The sequence below is a fragment of the Schistocerca piceifrons genome, chromosome 8, assembly GCF_021461385.2.
Source record: "Schistocerca piceifrons isolate TAMUIC-IGC-003096 chromosome 8, iqSchPice1.1, whole genome shotgun sequence".
NCBI lineage: Eukaryota > Metazoa > Arthropoda > Insecta > Orthoptera > Acrididae > Schistocerca > Schistocerca piceifrons.
This window is the reverse complement of record NC_060145.1, coordinates 41,940,820-41,961,645: the sequence shown is the minus strand read 5'-3', so window position 1 is coordinate 41,961,645 and position 20,826 is coordinate 41,940,820. Positions and strand designations below refer to the sequence as shown.

Here is a 20,826-nt window from a genome sequence, read left to right as displayed (position 1 = left end):
TATAACTAAATCTGAAGGGGGTGCGATGCGGAGGTTCCGTTGTCAGAAAATTTCATTTTACCCCTCATTTCCCCGTGTTGGGAACCATTGTTGCAGGCAGTGGTCAGCGGCCGGCGAGACGAGTCTCGGAGGCAGGGCGGCACGCTACTAGTGCGGGCAACGGCCGGCGGCGGCGGCACTGCAGGTGTGGGAGTCAGCCGCCCGGGGCGGGGAAGGGAGGGGCAAGGAGGGGGAGGGGGGGCGCGAAGGCCGGCAGCGGCGCGGCGCGGGCGCCACACGGGACCAGTCGGCGCGCTCACTCGCGGAAGCGCCGCTAGCTCTGCCTGCTGCGCTCAGTCGGGGCTCGACGTCGCTACGGGTCGCGCCGCAGCCTACACAGCGCAGCGTCCAGTGCCTTCACCGGTCCGTCCACACTGGCAAATGCCCACTGCCTGACAGGCGCCCACGTCGTGCTCACTACGCGGGTCACCCGAAAGCACTTTTTCCTACGGCAGAATAGCGAGCAGCAGACAGCACGTTAGAGTACGGGAGACATTCGCCATCCACCGGCGTCAGTATCGAGTAGGTGGTATACGGGACTGAAGCCCGACTCTCTGTCTGCTCGGCGGGGACAGTCGCTCCTGAGGAGACTCGCAGACAGGGGCGGCGCGACGGTCATGTGCCGTCCGGAGCTGCACGCGACCAGTGGCAGCAGCAACAACAACACGACCTCAGCCGGCGGCGCCTCCAGCAGCACCAGCAGCCAGAGCCAGAGCGCGCCAGCAGCGCCGGCCGCCGGCGCCAGCCCCTCGAGCAGCGCGGGCCACCCCCGGGGGCGGCGCGCAGGCGCGGGGGCGGCAGCGGCGGGGGGCCGCAAGGCGAAGCGCGCCGGCGAGTCGCTCGACTACCTGCGGCTGTGCGCCGCCGTGCTGCGCTTCTGACGCGCCCGCCATGAAGGAGCACCGAGTCCGCGCGCTCCGCGTCACCACCACGTCCAGCATCAAGGGGTGAGTCTCCCACTCTAGTCCTCCTAAACACTCGTCATCTCAAACTGTGTGGCGGTCCCGGGTTCGAAACCGGATTCTCCAAGGGGCAGTCAAGCGAAAACGAGACACACTGAAAAATTGGAAGTAAACTTTTTATTCTTTCAAAATCGATGGCCATAACTGTGAAGGGGGGTAGGACGCCAAACGGGCCGTCTTGGAGCAGTAGAGACACCACAGGCTATTTTAATTTCCACTGTCTATAGTTTTACTAATAAATTCATAAAACTTTGTCTGCATGACCAGGAAGGATTCAGGAGGAGGGAGGGAGCAGGAGATTAGTGTTTAACGTCCCGTCGACAACGAGGTCATTAGAGACAGAGCGCAAGCTCGGGTGAGGGAAGGATGGGGAAGGAAATCGGCCGTGCCCTTTCAAAGGAACCATCCCGGCATTTGCCTGAAGCGATTTAGGGAAATCACGGAAAACCTAAATCAGGATGGCCGGAGACGGGATTGAACCGTTGTCCTCCCGAATGCGAGTCCAGTGTGCTAACCACTGCGCCACCTCGCTCGGTGGGAAGGATTCAGGATTCACAATCACAGCAGTGCAAGTTCAAAAAAATAACAAAATAAATTTTTTACATGTGAAATTTCATAATTTTTTCACTTCTATTGGCTGTATTTGTTGCTATAGGTACACGTTTCTTCATAAGCAAGAGAAATTCTTCGATGAATTTTGCACAGCATACAAACCATACTTACAGGTTATGAAACTCTAGAAATTATTTAATTTATAAAAAAAATTAATGTGCTGTTACATTTTAAACTTCATGTTTAGAAAAAACATAAATTTTGTAGTTAATTATCTCAATTTTTACCACAGTTTTTAATAGATTTCGACAATTCTAGAGTTCCATACACCTGTATGTATGGTTTGTATGCTGTGCAAAATTCATCGAACAATCTCCCTTACTTATGAAGAAAAGTGTACCTATAGCAACAAATGCATCCAATGGTAAGTGAAAAAAGGTGAAATTCAAATGTAAAAAAAAAAAATTATTTTCTTATATTTTTGAACTTCCACCACTATAAGTGTAAATCTTGAATCCTTTCTGGTCATACTGACAAAGTTTTATGAATTTATTTTTAAAAGTATATACAGTGGAAATTAAAAATTCCTGTGGTCTCTCTCCTGCCCCAAGTCGTCCCGTTTGACGTCCTACCCCCCTTAAAACAAGTTTCCCACTCTGAGACAAGACTGTCACCTACTTTATTTACTCGAGTAAAACAACAGTCGAGATCGTAATAACATTTGTTAATTATTGCTGGTTTCGGCTTATATTAAAGCCGTCGTCAGATTTTTTTGGGGTCCTCTACGGCTGCCTCCACGGCTCTTCACGTGATACCACGATCGTGCACTGCCGTCTTATCACCTGACGATGGCTTTAACCTAAGCCGAAACCGGTAATAATTAACAAATGTTATTGCAACCTCGACTGTTGTTTTAATCAAAGTTAGCACGTGATCGCTGCTCTCCACAGACAATATTGTCTGAAGCTACATTTTATCTATTTATTAACATTACACAGTGACCCACCCCTTCGATAACTATGTGTTGGATCGTTTCCTACTAAAAACTACTAACAAAGCTGCACAGGTGGTCTCTTCGTCTTTTTCTGCAGCTTCTCTCAGTACTGTTATTTATTATCTCTTTTAAAATATTGCATTGTACATAAAAAACATGTTTGATACGTAAAATAAATTTTGGAAAGGAAGGTAAATTTAACTACGTTCTTAAGACAAAAATAATACACGATAGGAAAGATTGACATAGAAGAAGCTCCCTTTACATGGGTATTTCAAGCCGGACGGCTTCGGTAAAAACGTCGAGCCTATCTCACCTCAATCAGCATATTATAGTCTATATATGTCATGAGATTAGCTGTAGTGGTTTATGTGTGAGGTATGGTAGTATTATTTGTTACTGCAATTATTTTCTGCATTTGCCTGCGCCATAAGCCCGAGAGGAGCCTCGGAAGGATGACCTCGAGCTTCGTCTCCCAGCAGAGCGATGCCTTCTTGGAAGGGTGTTTGCGGTCGGCTGCGGAACCGCTATTGTACCACGGCCATGAATGTTTTTCTTCAGAGCTCCAAAAATATGGAAATCGCGTCGACAGAGATAGAGACTAATATGGAGAATGAGTAATTTTTCCCCCGTGAAATTTATGCAGCGTATTGAAACAAACCTGGCAACACGCAGGGGTGCATTATCCTGCAACAAAACGATTCCGTCCGTCAACATTCCTGGGCGCGCTGAGCGACTGCGTGTTGTCGAGGCGGCAACACGCAGCTGCTAAGAATGTCGGCAGCTCCAGCAAACGGCGCAATCAGTCTGAAGATGTGCCGAAACTGGTCATTTTAAATAAATGGTATTTTGTGTCCTGACTGTTCCTTCATAAATAATTATCAAAAGTTAGATCGCTGACACACCTAACCGTGTTAAAAAATCGTACTGGGACTTGATGGCACGCTTCAATTTTCGGAAAGTGTCCACGTACCGCTGAGCGTTAATTGCGGTGCCGTTATCCGGAAATTTAACGAGCAAAGGGCCCTTTCAGTCAAAGGAAACCGTCATCATGACTTTCCCAGAGCTGGTGTGCCTCTTGTTTAGTTTCGTTCATACAGCCCCGATCTCTCACCATACGATTTTCGTAATTTTGGTATCCTGAAAAAAGTCATTCGTAGACGTCGAATTTTTTGGGACGAATATCTAAAAGCCTGGGTACAATAATGATTCCGCAGGCAACATTTTTCAATGAAAGCATTCACAGTTTTTTCTCACAGTAGTATAAATTTATTAAAAGTTATGGGCATTTTTTAAAATAATAAACAGTTCACTCACTTTTTTCCAGCTGTCTCGTTGTCATTTTACATCTCCTCACAATTCCTCTATCGGAGGAATGTAGCAAGTCATAGTCTCCACTCCACACCTTCCGAACTCCTAGAGTGCTGTCACGATGCTGCAGCACTGGCATCCAACTCAACATTTCAGATACCCCTGTCCTGTGTTCTGCCGAATTCCCCGACATTCCTGTCTCCATAGATAGCGGCCTGCTTGCTGTAGCCAGATCTCTGCATCCGAGTGCCGGTCCGCCACACAGTTTTTAAGTCTCCAAAAATGTTCTTCATAATACGTGCGCCATTACAGAGAAAAATTGTCACCTTAATCGAGTATTTTTGCATAAATTCCACGAATGCATTGGAAACGCGTTTATTATCTCGAGGCACCTTAGATGATGGCTACGTTTATATTTACACCCCTCTTCTGCGAAGTTTTGAGCACTGTCAGCAACGACGACAAAACACGTTTTAACAGAACTCGCCTCGTAAATAATAACATAATATTTTTAACTACATACTCACCCAACAACTTTTAACTCTGAAGCCAGTAAATTTGCACGAATGTACACGTTTTTCGTTCAAGAAGGTAACTTTCTTTGGAACAGCAAATTTCTAATTCTGCAAACGCATACCTGCTTTTCAGATGTCACTGACCGAGCGAGGTGGCGCTGTTGTTAGCCCACTGAAATCGCGCTTGCGATGATAAAGGCTCATATCCGCGTCCGACCAACCAGGCGAATGCTGGGGCCGTTCCTTGGAAAGGGCACGGGCGATTTCCTTTCCCATCCCTAACACATTCCGAGTTTCTGCTCCGTCTCTAATGACCTCAATCTCGACGGGACATTAAACCCTAATCTTCCTTCAGACAACGTTGCACTTCACACGATGTAACATAGATTAAGCTGTCAAATAACTGGTACCAAATTGTGACCATTGTCTAGACGACGGCAAGAAATTTTTTCCCACTAACAGCCTTGTCAATAATTGTATGTACCATTTTGAGAATCAAAGCGTCACTTTCCGAGGACGGTAATAAGGTACTGAAAACTGTTTGGCTAGGTAAAAAAAATATACCATGTTGCACGAAAGCGGTGTCCTACTAATTAATAATTTATAATATACGTATCAAGGAATGGTAGTAATTATTCTAGTCTTGCTCAAATACAGGTATAAGAAATGTGTTACGTATAGGATGAAGCGTGAGGCCACAATATCACCATGAGTTTCATTGCCATCCTCACATCCTGGCGCTTTTAATGCATAATGCGTAGAACTAGTAGAAGAAATAGGTTCTGTCCTCTGTTGCCTGTCGCGGAAAGGGATACGCAAAGACAAATGTAGCCGCCTGACATTGCGGCGGGCGCGACCCAAGAGTAGTCATGCAATAAAATGCGTCTTAAGGTAGAAGACAGTTTGATGTAACCCTGGCAATCTATTGCACAGCCATTGGGCAAAATAATATGAATAGGCACTATTATTTTACTTTATAATTCATTTCATGTGTTTTTCCTACTTGTTAAAATACAGTAAAGTGCTCATCATCACTGACATTTGCTATCTGTCATTATTAGTCTTTCATGAAGTCGGTGTTGTCTTATAACATGCGTTATTCGCCGGCCGAAGTGGCCGTGCGGTTAAAGGCGCTGCAGTCTGGAACCGCAAGACCGCTGCGGTCGCAGGTTCGAATCCTGCCTCGGGCATGGATGTTTGTGATGTCCTTAGGTTAGTTAGGTTTAACTAGTTCTAAGTTCTACGGGACTAATGACCTCAGCAGTTGAGTCCCATAGTGCTCAGAGCCATTTGAACCATTTGCCATGCGTTATTCATACTACCATTGTCTTAGAAAAGTTCAGCGATGTTCCATACCGTGCTTTGTGCCGTAATTGATCATTTAAATAGTTTCAACAGAAGTGGAAATAAATTCGTTTTTCAATACGACTTTATCGGCAAAGAAGGTTTGCCAGGAAACTGAGTTTGGTCCAGCTAATCTATATTCCTTTACTATAGTTAAAGAAGTAAAATTGCTCGCCATATAAACGATACTGATATTTATGTGGCAGAATAGATTCGTCGAATGTTTCCAGTAAGCATAAATGGAACAGGAAAGTATTTCTAAAAAATGTCACACATTAATTGGATTCCATAACGAACTTTTCATTCTTCTTTGGTATGTGTGAATAATTTCGTGACAGATTAAAACTTTGTGCTGGACGGGGGTTCGAACGTGAACCGTTCCCTCTCGTGGATAACAGCCTTACCGACAGAGCTACTCTTACCAAATAATAAGAGGAATGGCCGGAAAAAGTGAGAGCCCGTATAGACGACAACCCTGTCACTAAGTTTGTATGATATTTCCCTTCTGTACCTAAAGTAAAATGTAAGGTTTGAATACCGCCCTACTTTTACTAGCCGTGGGCCTAAGAGATGGTACACCCTTGCTTTCCACTGACCTTTGATCAACCTAGTCATTTAATTACGAGTAGAAGAGGACTTGCAATTTAATGTGGACTCGAAATCACGGTGCTACTTGGCATTACTCACACGTACAAATCAGTTGACCGAATTTCAGTACCAGCACCACAGTTATCACGGAGTACAATGTACTTCTCAACTACAACGCCAAAGCACTTCTTTACATTTTCTTCCCATGGTCCCCAGTGTTTTTCTCTGTATTTATTTTTTACTCAGCTGTTCCGCTCTTCACCTGAACGCAGATATTCTCAAAAATGGTTCAAATGACTCTGAGCACTATGGGACTTAACATCTTAGGTCATCAGTCCCCTAGAACTTAGAACTACTTAAACCTAACTAACCTAAGGACGTCACGCACATCCATGCCCGAGGCAGGATACGAAGCAGCGACCGTAGTGGTCGCGCGGTTCCAGACTGAAGCGCCTAGAACCGCTCGGCCACCCCGGCCGGCCGCAGATATTCTATTAATTGTACTAAACAGCAGGTATTCCATGTTTAGCATATACGAGTGCTGCTTGTCTACAGTTCCAGATACAGCTATGTTACAGTTTCACTATTTCCTGTTCCTCGCCCCACCTTCCCGTTCACAAAATAGAACATAACGAGCACCTGTACACACCTGACTTACGCGATGTAATATGGTGAATACAACACATCATTATCTACTGCCTTACTCTGAATAACTGAACAGTAAATTGGTTCAAATGGCTCTGAGCACTATGGGACTTAACATCTGTGGTCATCAGTCCCCTAGAACTTAGAACTACTTAAACCTAACTAACCTAAGGACATCACACACATCCATGCCCGAGGCAGGATTCGAACCTGTGACCGTAGCAGTCGCGCGGCTCCGGACTGAGCGCCTAGAACCGCTAGACCACCGCGGCCGGCTCATTAAATTGCTATAGGTCATTATTCCAATTGATTGTTTATTTTACACCTAGAGAAGCGATCAACCTCTGTAATTGCTCCGTTTCCTTTTTAAGCCGTCTCTTTTCCATTCGCGTGAGAACGATAACTAATTGGAATATATCCAAGTGAGTGTAATGCCGGGGCTACGAGATTCAAGAATCGATGATTCCGAACTGGGTAGCAACAATTTAATACCTGAAGCCAGAAATGACTAAAGCGGACCTGCGCGCGAGCATAATGTACTAGTACAAGTGAACTTAGTAGGGACATTATCAGACTACTAGAATGAAACAGATGAGGATACATCCAAAGCATATATAGCTACAGTGCTGCCAGAGCAGAATCGTTGAGATCACTGCCAAGTGAGGCCAGAATAATGATTGTGGCGTAACATTCGAGATGAATAGATTTCTATTCGTGGTTACTATACCGCTCCTGAGTATGTCGTTGCTTCTGCATGCCTGTTTGCCTAGTTGACTTCGAGGACGGTTAACCTTGTCGGTCGTCCGTTACGAAGCCTTCGTAAGCAGTGCTGCGCGCCGACCGCAGCGCACGCCAAGTCTGAGGCGCTAATCCGCCCGCATGACCTCGCCGTCTAAGGACTCGGCAAACAAAAGGAACAAAGTTGCGCGATGTTAATCGCTTCGCGCTTGTTAGTCAGAATGCACGCCCTAACTCCTGGCGCACGGTTTTCGGTGTCGCAACGAGCAGAGACTGCAACGGCAGAAGTCACTGACACTTCCGCTTGTTTTTCTCTTTAGCGGCGTAAGAAAGTGAAAGCAAAGTTGCTGACTTTGATCCTCGCCTCCCACGAACTTTGACTCAGATAGAAGCGAGACTTCCTTTTACTTTTTAGCTTAGAGGTTACTTCAATGGCCGGCCGCTGTGATCGAGCGGTTCTAGGCGCTTCAGTCCGGAACCGCGCTGCTGCTACGGTCGCAAGTTCGAATTCTGCCTCGGACATGGATGTGTGTAATGTCCTTGGGTTAGTTAGGTTTAAGTAGTTCTAAGTCTAGGGCACTGATGACCTCAGATGTTAAGTCCCATAGCGCTTAGAGCCATTTGAAGCACTTTTTACTTCAATCATTCCCTTAATTTCAAGTCAAAATTCTCCATAAGCTGTTGAACGGTGTGTGGCGGAGAATAATGTGCACCATTTGATGATATGCGCATGGGAAGAACGTTTGTCGATACGCCTACTTAGTCCGAATTTTTCTCCTTTTAACATCAGTTCAATAGTCAGAGGAAAATAAGAGCATACGTCTCCAATAGGATCATGCCCAGCTAAGAACTGTGATGTTGAAACCCATTTTCTGACGGCTATAATCTTTTTTAAATGAAAAGAGAAAGAAAAAATACGTTACACGCAAGTTGGAGGAGTTAAAACTCTTGTTGTCCCCTCTTGAAGCGTACGTTTCCAGCTTTTCAAGAATGAGTCTTCAAGCAATGCTCAGAGGTTTTCCTATAGCATCTCCCAGTGGAGATTACACAAACATGCGACGAATCGTGAAGTTTCTTTCGGTTTTCTTCGTCGTTTCCCTCGTTGCAGTTTGGTATGGATCCTATACTGAGAAGAAAATAATGATCGGTCGAAAGAGAGTTTTGTAAGTGATCTCTTTCGCACGTCACCTGAGCGCCCCGAGCAGTGTAATCACTGAAACTTTCGTGGCTACTTTTTTACATTTGAGTGAGAGCGTTTGTTTCGCTTTCTTCGGTCGATGGATGTTTGACTGACAATCAGATATTGCGCCAGGTCGAGTAATTGCGATCTAAAAGAAGAGTCACTTCTCGTAATGGACTCAATGTGAGGCACTAAGCGATGGGGAATAAGTTCTTGAAAATGCCAGTTTTTTGCGCTGTCGAAATCTGAGTACTATGGGACTTAACATCTGAGGTCATCAGTCCCCTAGACTTAGAACTACTTAAACCTAACTAACCTAAGGACAACACACACATCCATGCCCGAGGCAGGGTTCGAACCTGCAACCGTAGCAGCAGCGCGGTTCCGGACTGAAGCGCCTAGAACCGCTCGGCTACTGCGGCCGGCACAGATGTATCCAGGCAATGTATTCCTAATTAGGCTTTCAGTTCACAGATTGGCTGTCACCTTCCCCACAAGTAAACTAATGTGGCCGTTCCGCCACAAAGAGATACAAGATAACTAGGAGTAAATTTTCGGCAATGCTGTATGTAAACTCACCGGCCACTACTGCACCTGAGGCAGTAGTCTATAAAAGCATCTGATGACCATGTCTGATCCTCCTTTTGTCTTCACCCGATGTATTTCGCATTCGGAATCCGTACTAATCTCATTAGATATTACGTATATTTTGCACCGTTATCACGCAGCGTACCTATCTTTGTGTACTTTACAAACGGAATTTAGTATTTCACTGCTTAACTAGTTCCCTGTCCCTAGTGGGCCTTATTACCACTTATAAGCGAGACTAACTGGCACTTTCCATAGACGCTCCTGCAGTTAACTAATACTGCATAAATATTTTCTTTCTCCGATCTGCAAAGACGAATGCTGCTCTCTTTAATTATTGAGGTAGTAGTCTTCCCTGGCTGATATTAGAAATCGTATCGCATCTTTGGAGAGACTTCTATATTTTTGAAAAAGACATCATTTGCCCTACCAGTTTCGGACACTGTTCACTCTCAAGTGTATCTATAGTAACAGATGCGGATACATCGTTATCAGTTTATTAAAAATCCCCTGCCATTCACGTTTAATAAACTGACAACGATGTATGCACTTCAGAATGGACAGCGTCCGAAACTAGTAAAGCAAATAAAACATTTTCAAACACAGGCTAGTGGAATGCTGTCAAATTCATTGAGGTTGTGGCACCCACCCCGGAGAAACAGGTTTCTCTGCCCTAAAATCTCACATTTGTACGTCACAGATACTTCGTTTCCCGCTGCAAAACGCACCCCGCCACACTGTTCCGACACGCAATGAAAACTGTCACTAACAAAGTAGTCACCGCCATTGGAGACGCAATGATGACTGCAATCGATGCAGTCTTCCTCAAGCTGACAGCCGTACTCGATGCGGCAAAATAAGGTGGTAACAGCAGGAGGGGATTAGTGTTTAACGTCCCGTCGACATCGAGGTCATTAGAAACGGAGCACAAGCTCGGATTAGGGAAGGATGGAGAAGGAAAGTGGCCGTGCTCTACCGAAGGTACCATAACTACATTTGCCTTAAGCGATTTAGGGAAATCGCGGAAAACCTAAATCTGGATGCCAGGACGTGGGTTTGAGCAAGGTGGTAACACCAGCAGCTGTAGCCAGGGCTTTTGGAGGTTTTCCCCTCGGCCTTAGTAAGGCGAATGCCAGAGCTGTCGCCAGATCCTCCACGAACGTCTCCCTCTCTTCCAGCCATGAATAAACTGCCACAACGGAACGAATGCGAGTAGTGCATGGCTGATCAAGTAATGGAAGTCCTACAAATCTCCATCCAACAGCGGAGGTAGAGAAATCCCCAACACCATCGTCTGAGCCTCTGATTTGAGCCATTCAGTGCCGGCCGCGGTGGCCGTGCGGTTCTAGGCGCTCCAGTCCGGAGCCGCGCTGCTGCTACGGTCGCAGGTTCGAATCCTGCCTCGGGCATGGGTGTGTGTGATGTCCTTAGGTCAGTTAGGTTTAAGTAGTTCTGAGCTCTAGGGGACTGATGACCACAGCAGTTGAGTTCCATAGTGCTCAGAGCCATTTTTGAGCCATTCAGTCGGCTCCAAACCATTGTGCCGGGAAACCACCAAGGCATTTGATTGAAGCGGTTTAGGGAAATCACGGGAAAACTAAATCTGGATGGCCAGACGCGTGCTTGAACCATCGTCTTCACGAATGCGAGTTCATTGTGTTAACCGCTACACAACCTCGCTAAGAACGACACTGCAAAATGCTACCTCTACTTTCATCTCGAGCGCAAAGCACCCTGCTGTCTATAGGAACCGACTCGGGGTGTCACTGGTGCCGACATGAACCACGATTTGCAGCCGGACCCAGTGCACTCAATCGCAGAGTGGACACTGACATTTCTTCTCCACCTGCCCGCTAGATCCCTAAGACGCTCTGTCACCCTCCTAACAATGCAGCTCCCAGTGACAGTCTGAGGAATATCGGCCCTAGATCCGACAGACGACGCGTTCCGAGCTGGCTGAGACGTACCTTCAGCACCGGGCAATACCTCACACCTTTGTTTTTAAGGCGTAAGTGAACTGCCGTGTGACAACGTCCGACTTCCGTCCAGAGGTTCGCGTCCCCGCCAATGTTTGCCAGTCATCATTAGATGAGTGTCGACTGGTCAGGAGGAGCGAATGGGACACCGTTGCCTTATCAGGGACCACAGGTGACGGTATAGACACTATAGGTGCCAAACCATTCGTCCCAGGTGCCCAACTGTCACCAGAGTCTGAAGCCTGTCGACCGTGGCCAATACTGTTCTCAACTGTATACCGACTGTATGTAGTCAGTTCCTCCTGCATCCATACACAACTCGTTCAGTTCCTATCCACGTTCAATCAATTTTCGTCTATAACACAAGGAATATAACCCTAACCCGAGCAGTAGCTGGATTCAATCTTCATATTCTATGTGGTTTATACTAAAGTAAGCTCGCACAGTGCTAAAGCTTTGAGTAAGTTAGTATACGAGTGTGGTTATAATATAAAGGAACTATTGCTGTGAAACATGTTATTTCAAAAACATGCATATTCAGTTACTGTCACCCTTAATATACTCTCCTCCTCTATCCTGACAATGCTCCATGCGAACTTTCCATTGACGGCAACAGTGCTGGAAGTCTTCTGTGAGCTCCTTGACAACGCGTGTAACTTCTTCTTCTACTGCTTCAACAGAGTGAAATCTTTTACTGCAGATTTGACGTTGGGGAATAGGTAAAAGTCACACGGTGCTAGGTCAGTCGAATAAACGGGGTGCTCTAACACTGGAACGCTGTACATCGCTAGAAACCTCTTAACAGATAATGCGGTATGAACCGGTGTGTTGTCTTGCTGTAGAACTCAATACTTGTTCTTACGTAATTCGGATCGTTGTTTCCTTACTTTTTCACAGAGTTGAGCAGGAACGTCAAGGTAGTAATGTTGATCAATAGTCTGACCTTCAGGAACCCAATGAAGATATACAATTCCATGAATATCGAAAAATACGATCATCATCGCTTTGAATCTGGATTTACCCATTCGAACTATTTTCGCTCTTGGTGAAGTTGGGCCCTTCCAGTGCATGGATTGGCCCTTATTTTCTGTATTTTTAGTGAAAAAAAAAGATTCGTGAAATGTTATTACTCTTTTCAAGGAGAAAACTTTCAGTGGTATTCAAACATTTTCACAAGCTTCTTTTTGTTCGACTGTGAGAATTTTCGGCAGCATTGTCGTACAAAATTTTCGCGTCTTAACTTGGTTACGTAAACTTTGCCTTACGTATTCTTTGTCAATCCCTACAATTTCAGCAGTCGATCGATTACCCAGCCCATGGTCAGATCGAAACGGGTTACCTACTTTTTCGATATTCTCATCCGTTTTTGATGTTTATAGGCGTCCCGGGTGTGAGTCATCTTCAGCGTCTTCTCGGTCATCTCGGAAACGCTTGTAATACTCAAAAACTCGCATACGTGATAAACACTCTTCAACATACACTTCTTTCTGTAAAAGATGGGTTTCAGTAGCAGTTTTTCCAAGATTCATCTGAATCTTCACTTCAGTTCGTTGCTCTCTTATTACCCTTATCATTTTTCCGCCAAAACAAAAGCCACGGCCACAGTGATTTGTCTACAGATGCGAGACATGTCACACTCGACTGAGAAGGCTTCATGCTTCGCAGCTATTGGTCGTTCACCTTTGCCACATCCGTACTTACGCTGTGACAGCATCAGTACCGTTATTTTACATACACACCTCGTACGCTAGTCAACAGAGTAAAACACACAGATACAATTCATTTCTTCGTAGAAGCACGTGAGAATAAGAACTAAACTAAATTCTGTGTACTAACAGCAACAACAACTACTACTGGCGCATGCGCTCGGTTCCTCCATAGCCGAGGAGACATAATTATATACGTAGTTGCATTGAACAAGATTGTAGTTCATCAGCTGGACGGAATGAAGAAGGAATATTAGGGTTTAATGTCCCGTCAATGATGAGTTCCTTAAAGCCAAACTTCGGACAATAGAAGAACGGAGAAGGAAATTGGTTGTGTATTTCTGAAGGAACCATACCGTCGTTTTCGCAAACGATTTCGGTAAACTGCCTCACTCGGTACTATCTGGATAGATGAACTGATGATGTTTTCTGTATTATGCTTCGGCGCAAAATTTGTTCTGATTTTCTCAGCGATAGACAACAGAGCCAGAGAGCACGAACAAAATTTAATATAAAGGAGAAAATGAAAAGGGCTGTGAAGCAATACTTCCTGCTCATCACCGACTATTTTTGAGTTCGGGAAGTGCGGTAAGCCACGATGTGGCCGCAACAGCTTCCTGGCGATACAGAAAGGCCTTCGTACGTCGCCCTTATGCGGTTTTTCCGCTCGCTTCTGAGTCAGCAAGTGAATGACCTCAAGGCTGGCATGCGAAAATGGTTTTCATCACTCCAGATGCCGCAAATAGGAGTGTTAAACTTCTCGGTACGTCACACATATTTTTAACTGTCAGCAACTGGTGTGACCAAGAACAGTTCTACAATTCTTTTGAGGTGAAAGTTAGAGAAGACGAATTGCTGAGAGAAGGATTAAACAATAAGTTATCAAAGCCTAGCGTAATATGGAGGGGATGATTGTCACTCTTCAGAGGTAAAGGATTCTAAGACGAAGTGTACATACTACACTAGAGAAACAGAAAATCAAGCTATTTGCTCCCTGATGACCACTGTCTATGTAATTATTTTAGTGCTTTTAGTTTGGCACTTAACACGAAATATATAATACCAGCTATGCGTAATGCAACGGCATTTCGTCACTGAAGATTACAGTAGAAATTAGAGGAATATTTTACTGATAAGATATTCTCAGTGCTTCCATTTACCTTTCTAAAGTGCATTCATGTAACTATACCACACGTTCAGAATGCTTTTGGAAAACTTGTTCCCGGGACACTTAATGGAGGCTTCCGATTCTATACAACGACAATAAAGAGACTAGTATCCAGTAGTTTGTAATTATGCGTTGCTGCAATAAAATATCTAATCAGTCGTAGTTGATCGCGCTCAGATAAAATTTCCTATCATGTTCCTGTACTAATTAAACTTTAAAACACACTGTGCATATATTTCTATCTGCATCTTTTTATTACTAGTTTTCGCTGTTTTCTGAGGCAACCTGATAGGAAATAAAACGGAAGAGACGGTATTACAATCTTGAAGCACCGCCATCTTCCATCTACACCGGAAAAAGTATTGTTTTCTTATTCTTTCCATACGACTATCTACGTGTATTTTTAAGCTCATAAATTAAAGAATCGTACTGCTTGATAGAGAAGAACACACAGAAACCGTTGAACATAATGATGTGTTTGCTAAAGCGTACAGTGGTTAGGATCACCATTTCTAACTCGTTGACAAAGGAAATCACTGGCCCCCCTCCCTCTTTTTTTGTGATGTTGGTTTTCTGTGTGAAATAGTTAGGACGTTTTATGTCAAGTATGGAGCATGCGAGTAACGTATTTCACGGAGGGTGTTCAGCGATTCTGATTGATAGATGTTGTTGCATGGCAGTGAGAGCAAAGCTGGTTATATCTTCTTCACGGGGACTAAGTAATGAAATGGTGTTTCCTTTTTAATTCGTGTTTGATGTACATTCTCCGCAGTCAACGTCTTATCATATAGTGTTGGTAGTGTTGGAGAATCCATAGCAAGATGGAAAGGGGGCAACTCATGTGTGATATTTGACTATGGTATGTCGATTCGCTTATCCACACAGCTACGCTCTTTGAAGTTTTATTTGCAGGAACCAATTGCATGTGAGTAAATAAATTTTCAAGGAGCACAGAGCTGTGTGGGCAAGCGAACCGAATATGCAGAATCCTTGTTACATAATAAGTACAGCTAATGATCAAACATAAACAGTGTGAGAACATGAGGAAACCATAGTAACTGATAACAGATCATCATTGCATTTCATAGCAACTGGTGACAAATACAATTCTTTTACATGTTCTCTTTTCCGTTTATCGGCCTCTTTTTTTCGCAGTTGCAGATATACAAGTTGTATAGGTTAAATACCGTCTTTTGCAGATGCACTTGCAAAAGATGGTATTTAACTCATACAACAATTCTTTTATCTAGCTGTCAACGTGTGTACTGCTGGTTCGCAGTGTACAGCCGGCACAATAAATATTTCGGTTGTTATACATGTCACCATCGACAGATAGGCTGACCAACTGACAGTTCTTTTATATTATTAACCCATTTGCTCTTAACAGATATTGCGGCGTAATGCTATGGTTATACGACGGCTTCTGCAAGCTAAATATTACACAATACAGACACATAGGAATATAGACTGATAATACATTCAATTCAGGTTTTGGGTGGAGCAGGTTTTGCTTAAATCTATAGGAGTAAATGGCGTAAGACTGATTGCAAGTATTGTAGTTTGGTAGAGATACGATGTTCAGATCTCAAATTTAAACAGATGGATGGATTTACATTACAGATAAGAGTGTTAGTTATGCATCTAGAATAAAATTGTTTTATTCCCAAAGAATTCAACCCAGTTTCGAAATGACCAAATTTTCTATTCAGTTCTGACAAAAATTCAAAACAAACAGATAGTTGATTATGAATTCCAGTTAAATGAAGAGGTGGATTACAAAGAGAATTCGTACATTTAATTTTCATCTACGCTCGGTGAGCGATTGTACAGTGGGTTGCGAAGGGCACTTCGTAGCATTATTTGCTCAAATGGCTCTGAGCGGTATGGGACTTAACATCTATGGTCATCAGTCCCCTAGAACTTAGAACTACTTAAACCTAACTAACCTAAGGACATCACACAACACCCAGTCATCACGAGGAAGAGAAAATCCCTGACCCCGCCGGGAATCGAACCCGGGAACCCTGGCGTGGGAAGCGAGAACGCTACCGCACGACCACGAGCTGCGGACCATTATTTCCGATTTTCATTTCTATTCCATTTGCTTATCGAATGAGAGAGGCACTATACGCCTTAGTATGTATTTTAATCACGCACTCTAAATGCACCAAATAGGGTTTCAAAACGATAATATTGCTTTTCATCCAAAGATTTCCGTTTGGCCTCCGAGATTCCCTGTTGCTCCTTCGCTCATCTATGTCGACCTCTTACGATCCGAGCCCAATAAATCGGTCTCCCACTTACCTTTTCTACAACTGATTTCATGTTTTCGTGCACTTTTCATAGCGCTTTCCATTATTACTCATAAATATTTATACGATAGTGACGCGACCCAGATTTTTACCAGTAATCTTACAATAAGATACAATAGGGTTCTTTCTACGTGTATTATTTGGTTTTAACCTGCTGTTCATTACATTAGGTGGAAATGTTGTACAAGTCTTCATTAGGAGTTTGGATTTAACCATAGGACCAAAAAACAGAGACAATGAATGCTGTTTACGATAAAGACAGCCAATGGGGAGGGTAGAAGTTAGAACAGTGGTTTCGGCGAGGTGGGAATAAGACCCTACACGGCACCAGCCGCTTCGAACGGTAGCGGTCGCTGCAGAGGCTTGGCGAACTGGCCACAGGATTAGAAGTTGGGCGGGGCTTGCTGACCTTTGTGCACCGCCGGGAACCAGCAATGCTTGCTGTGATCGATCCTCGCGCCAGTCGATTCCCACTTTCCACACAGGGCAACCATAGTGGACGATAATGAGAGGTTAGGCGCTTCAGGCAGTGGTACACACTGAGGTGACAGGTCATATGATGCCTCCTGATATCGTGTCCGACCTCCTTTTTTTTGCGGCGTAGTGCAGCAACACGACGTGGCACGGACTCAACATATGACTGGCAGACGCCTGCAGAAATACTGCCTCTACAGTCGACCATTTTGCGAAAGTGTTGTTGGTGCAGGATTTTGTGCACGAATTGTCCTATCGATTATGTCCCACTAGTGTTTGATGGGATTCGTGTCGGGCGATCTGCGTAGCCTAATCATTCGCTTGAATTGTGCAGAAAGTTCTTCAAACTTATCGCGAACAATTTTGGCCCGGTAACATCGCGCATCGCTGTTTGGGAGCGTGAAGTCCACGATGGCTGCAAATGGTCTCCAAGTAACCGAACATAACAATTTCCAGTCAATGATCTCTTCAGTCGGACTAGAGGTCACAGTCCATTGCATGTAAGCACAGCCCACATCATTATGAAGCCACCACCAACTTGCGCAGTGCCCTGTTGACAACTTGTGTCCATAGTTTCGTGGGGTATGTGCCACACTCGAACCATACCATCAGCTCCTACCAACTGCTATCGGATCTCATCTTACCTGGCCACGGTTATCCAGTCGTTTAGAGACCAATCAGTATGGTCACTGTTGTGAATTGGCAGGAGCCAATTCACGGGGTTTGGAGGAAGCCGAAAGGCACCCGTTAAGCTCACGCAGACTGGCGTGAGATCTGGAACATTACAAGGAAATGAGAACTTAGAAAAACGGACGCAGTTGCTGTAATACTTAACTTAAATCCATAATTGTAGAACATCGCTCTTGATTATACATGCTTCACAAGATAAATATCAAATGATAATGGCGCCTTGCTAGGTCGTAGCAAATGACGTAGCTGAAGGCTATGCTAACTATCGTCTCGGCAAAGGAGAGCGTAATTTGTCAGTGAACCATTGCTATGAACGTCGGCTGTACAACTGGGGCGAGTGCTAGTACGTCTCTCTACACCTGCCGTGTGGCGGCGCTCGGTCTGCAATCACTGACAGTGGCGACACGCGGGTCCGACATATACTAATGGACCGCGGCCGATTTAAAGGCTACCACCTAGCAAGTGTGGTGTCTGGCGGTGACACCACAGTCACAAGGGTAGGAAAGGCGTTGCAGGCTATGTCGTGCTGTTAGCAAAGGCACTCGCGTCGATCGTCTGCTGACATAGCCCATAAACGCCAAATGTCGTCGCACTGTCCTAACTCATTCACTCGTCGTATGTCCCACATTGATTTCTGTGGTTATTTCACATAAATCCGCTCGTCTGTTAGCACTGACAATTATGGGCAAACTCCGTTGCTATCGGTCGTTAAGTGACCGTGGTGAGAGGTAAAGCCTGCGATTTGGTATTCTCGACACACTCTTGACACTGTGGATCTCGGAGTATTGAATTCCCTATCTATTTCCGAAATGTTATGTCCCTTGCGTCTAGCTCTAACTACATACCGCGAACAAATTTTGTTAATTCCCGTCGTGCGACGAGTACAAATGACAGCTCTGCGAACGCATTGTCATTTTATACCTTGTGTACTCGATACTACCGCCATATGTATACATGCATATTGCTATTCCACGAGTTTTGTCACCTTAGTGTATTTCTGCAGTCTGAAGGATACTAAGCGATATCGCTGGTAGATCGAGGATACTGCGAAGGGTTCTAAGTGATAGGAAAGAATGTACAGATCATTACCTGTTTTTAAAAATGGGCCGGCCGAAGTGGCCGTGCGGTTCTAGGCGCTGCAGTCTGGAACCGCGAGACCACTACGGACGCAGGTTCGAATCCTGCCTCGGCCATGGATGTGTGTGATGTCCTTAGGTTAGTTAGGTTTAACTAGTTCTAAGTTCTAGGGGACCAATGACCTCCGAAGTTGGCCCGCATCTCGTGGTCGTGCGATAGCGTTCTCGCTTCCCACGCCCGGGTTCCCGGGTTCGATTCCCGGCGGGGTCAGGGATTTTCTCTGCCTCGTGATGGCTGGGTGTTGTGTGCTGTCCTTAGATTAGTTAGGTGTAAGTAGTTCTAAGTTCTAGGGGACTTATGACCACAGCAGTTGAGTCCCATAGTGCTCAGAGCCATTTTTGAACCTGAGAAGTTGAGTCCCATAGTGCTCAGCGCCATTTAAAAAGGGTCGTAGAACAGGTGTGCAAATATACAACCAAAGGGATTTTACCAGGCGCCATTCATACCATTAAAATCCTATTGTAAAAGTACAAAGATCTCAAGAAAGACCATCTTGCGATTACCGGCCTCCAAAAAGCTTTCTACCGAGTTTCAAGATAGCTTGCATGGCAGTATGTCTTGGAGTACTACTTCTTTATTGTCAAGGACATGGGTAGAAAAACTATTTCAAAAGTCAGCAATGCAGATGTCAGCAAAGAATTTGAGTTACAATTTGGGGTTCGCCCAGGATCTGCTTTGAGTCCACTGCTATTCAATTTGGTCATAAGCTACGTCACAGAACGTCTACAGAAACCAACTCCATTGACAGTTATACATGCTTGCGAACCAGTTCTAAAAGCACAACATCTGCCAGAAATTTAAGGTGACGTTAATGCTTAGCGTACGGTGCTAGAACGCAGATGACTTAGAGTCAGCAGGACCAAAGCGGAGTGTATGCGTTGCAACTATTCAAGTACGGCCACCGCAACTATAGTTAGACAGTGGTCTCGAGGGGGAAATAATTTGATGTCTGCGGTGCCTGTGTATCGTGGAGTGTTGTTCAAAAAATGGTTCAAATGGCTCTGAGCACTATGGGACTCAACATCTTAGGTCATAAGTCCCCTAGAACTTAGAACTACTTAAACGTAACTAACCTAAGGACATCACACACACCCATGCCCGAGGCAGGATTCGAACCTGCGGCCGTAGGAGTCCCGCGGTGGAGTGTTGTTTATGGTCCGTGCTGGAGCTGCACATCGGCACACTAGAGCAGCATTATGTCAACAGCGTCATTATATCCCAGGTTCGGCATATCGATGTGGTTTGCACTCACATCATTATTTCATCGCATCGCGATTTTTTTTTTATTAATGAACACACTTCGTACGCTGCGATCGCAAGGTAGACACTTTCATTGTTCCAAGATGATCGGTTTCAACAGTCTTATGCTGTCTTCATCTGATCTTTTGCAGCTTTTATAAAATTGCCATGCTACATTAAATGGTGTCAAAGTATAAAAGACACGCCTCACGTATACATGTCTCGATAAAAATCCAGTTGATACAAAGCAAACAGATGATAAAATGCGCACGGTTGTGTACATTTTATCATCTGTGTGCATAAAAGCGTAAAAGGCACTCCACACGTATACATGTCTCGATAAAAATCCAGTTGGTAAAATGAACACAGATGATAAAATGGCCACAGAAGTGTACATTTTATCATCTGTGTGCGTTGTATCATCTGTGTGCCATTTTATCAACTGGATTTTTATCAAGACATGTATATGTGGAGAGTGCCTTTTATGCTTTGACTTCATATAATGTAACATGGTAATTTTATAACAAGCAGCTTAAGATCAAAGACTGTTGAAATCGGTCATCTTGGAACAATAAAAATTACTACACCGCGATCGCGGCGTTCGTAGTGTGTCCATTTTCAACCATACCGAGCATGTGTACCTTACATTTTTTTTTATTTTCGTCCCC

At 44.6% G+C, this 20,826-nt stretch overlaps 1 protein-coding gene across 1 annotated transcript in view; it reads left to right on the top strand.

The window, feature by feature from the left end:
* Window positions 1-896: 896 nt before the first annotated feature.
* LOC124712066 overlaps window positions 897-20,826 on the top strand; it is a 256,717-nt gene continuing 236,787 nt past the window's right edge. Inside the window, exon 1 of the mRNA XM_047242361.1 lies at window positions 897-986. Coding sequence (XP_047098317.1) covers window positions 931-986 — 56 coding nt within the window. The 5' untranslated portion in view covers window positions 897-930. The remainder of the gene's footprint in view (window positions 987-20,826) is intronic.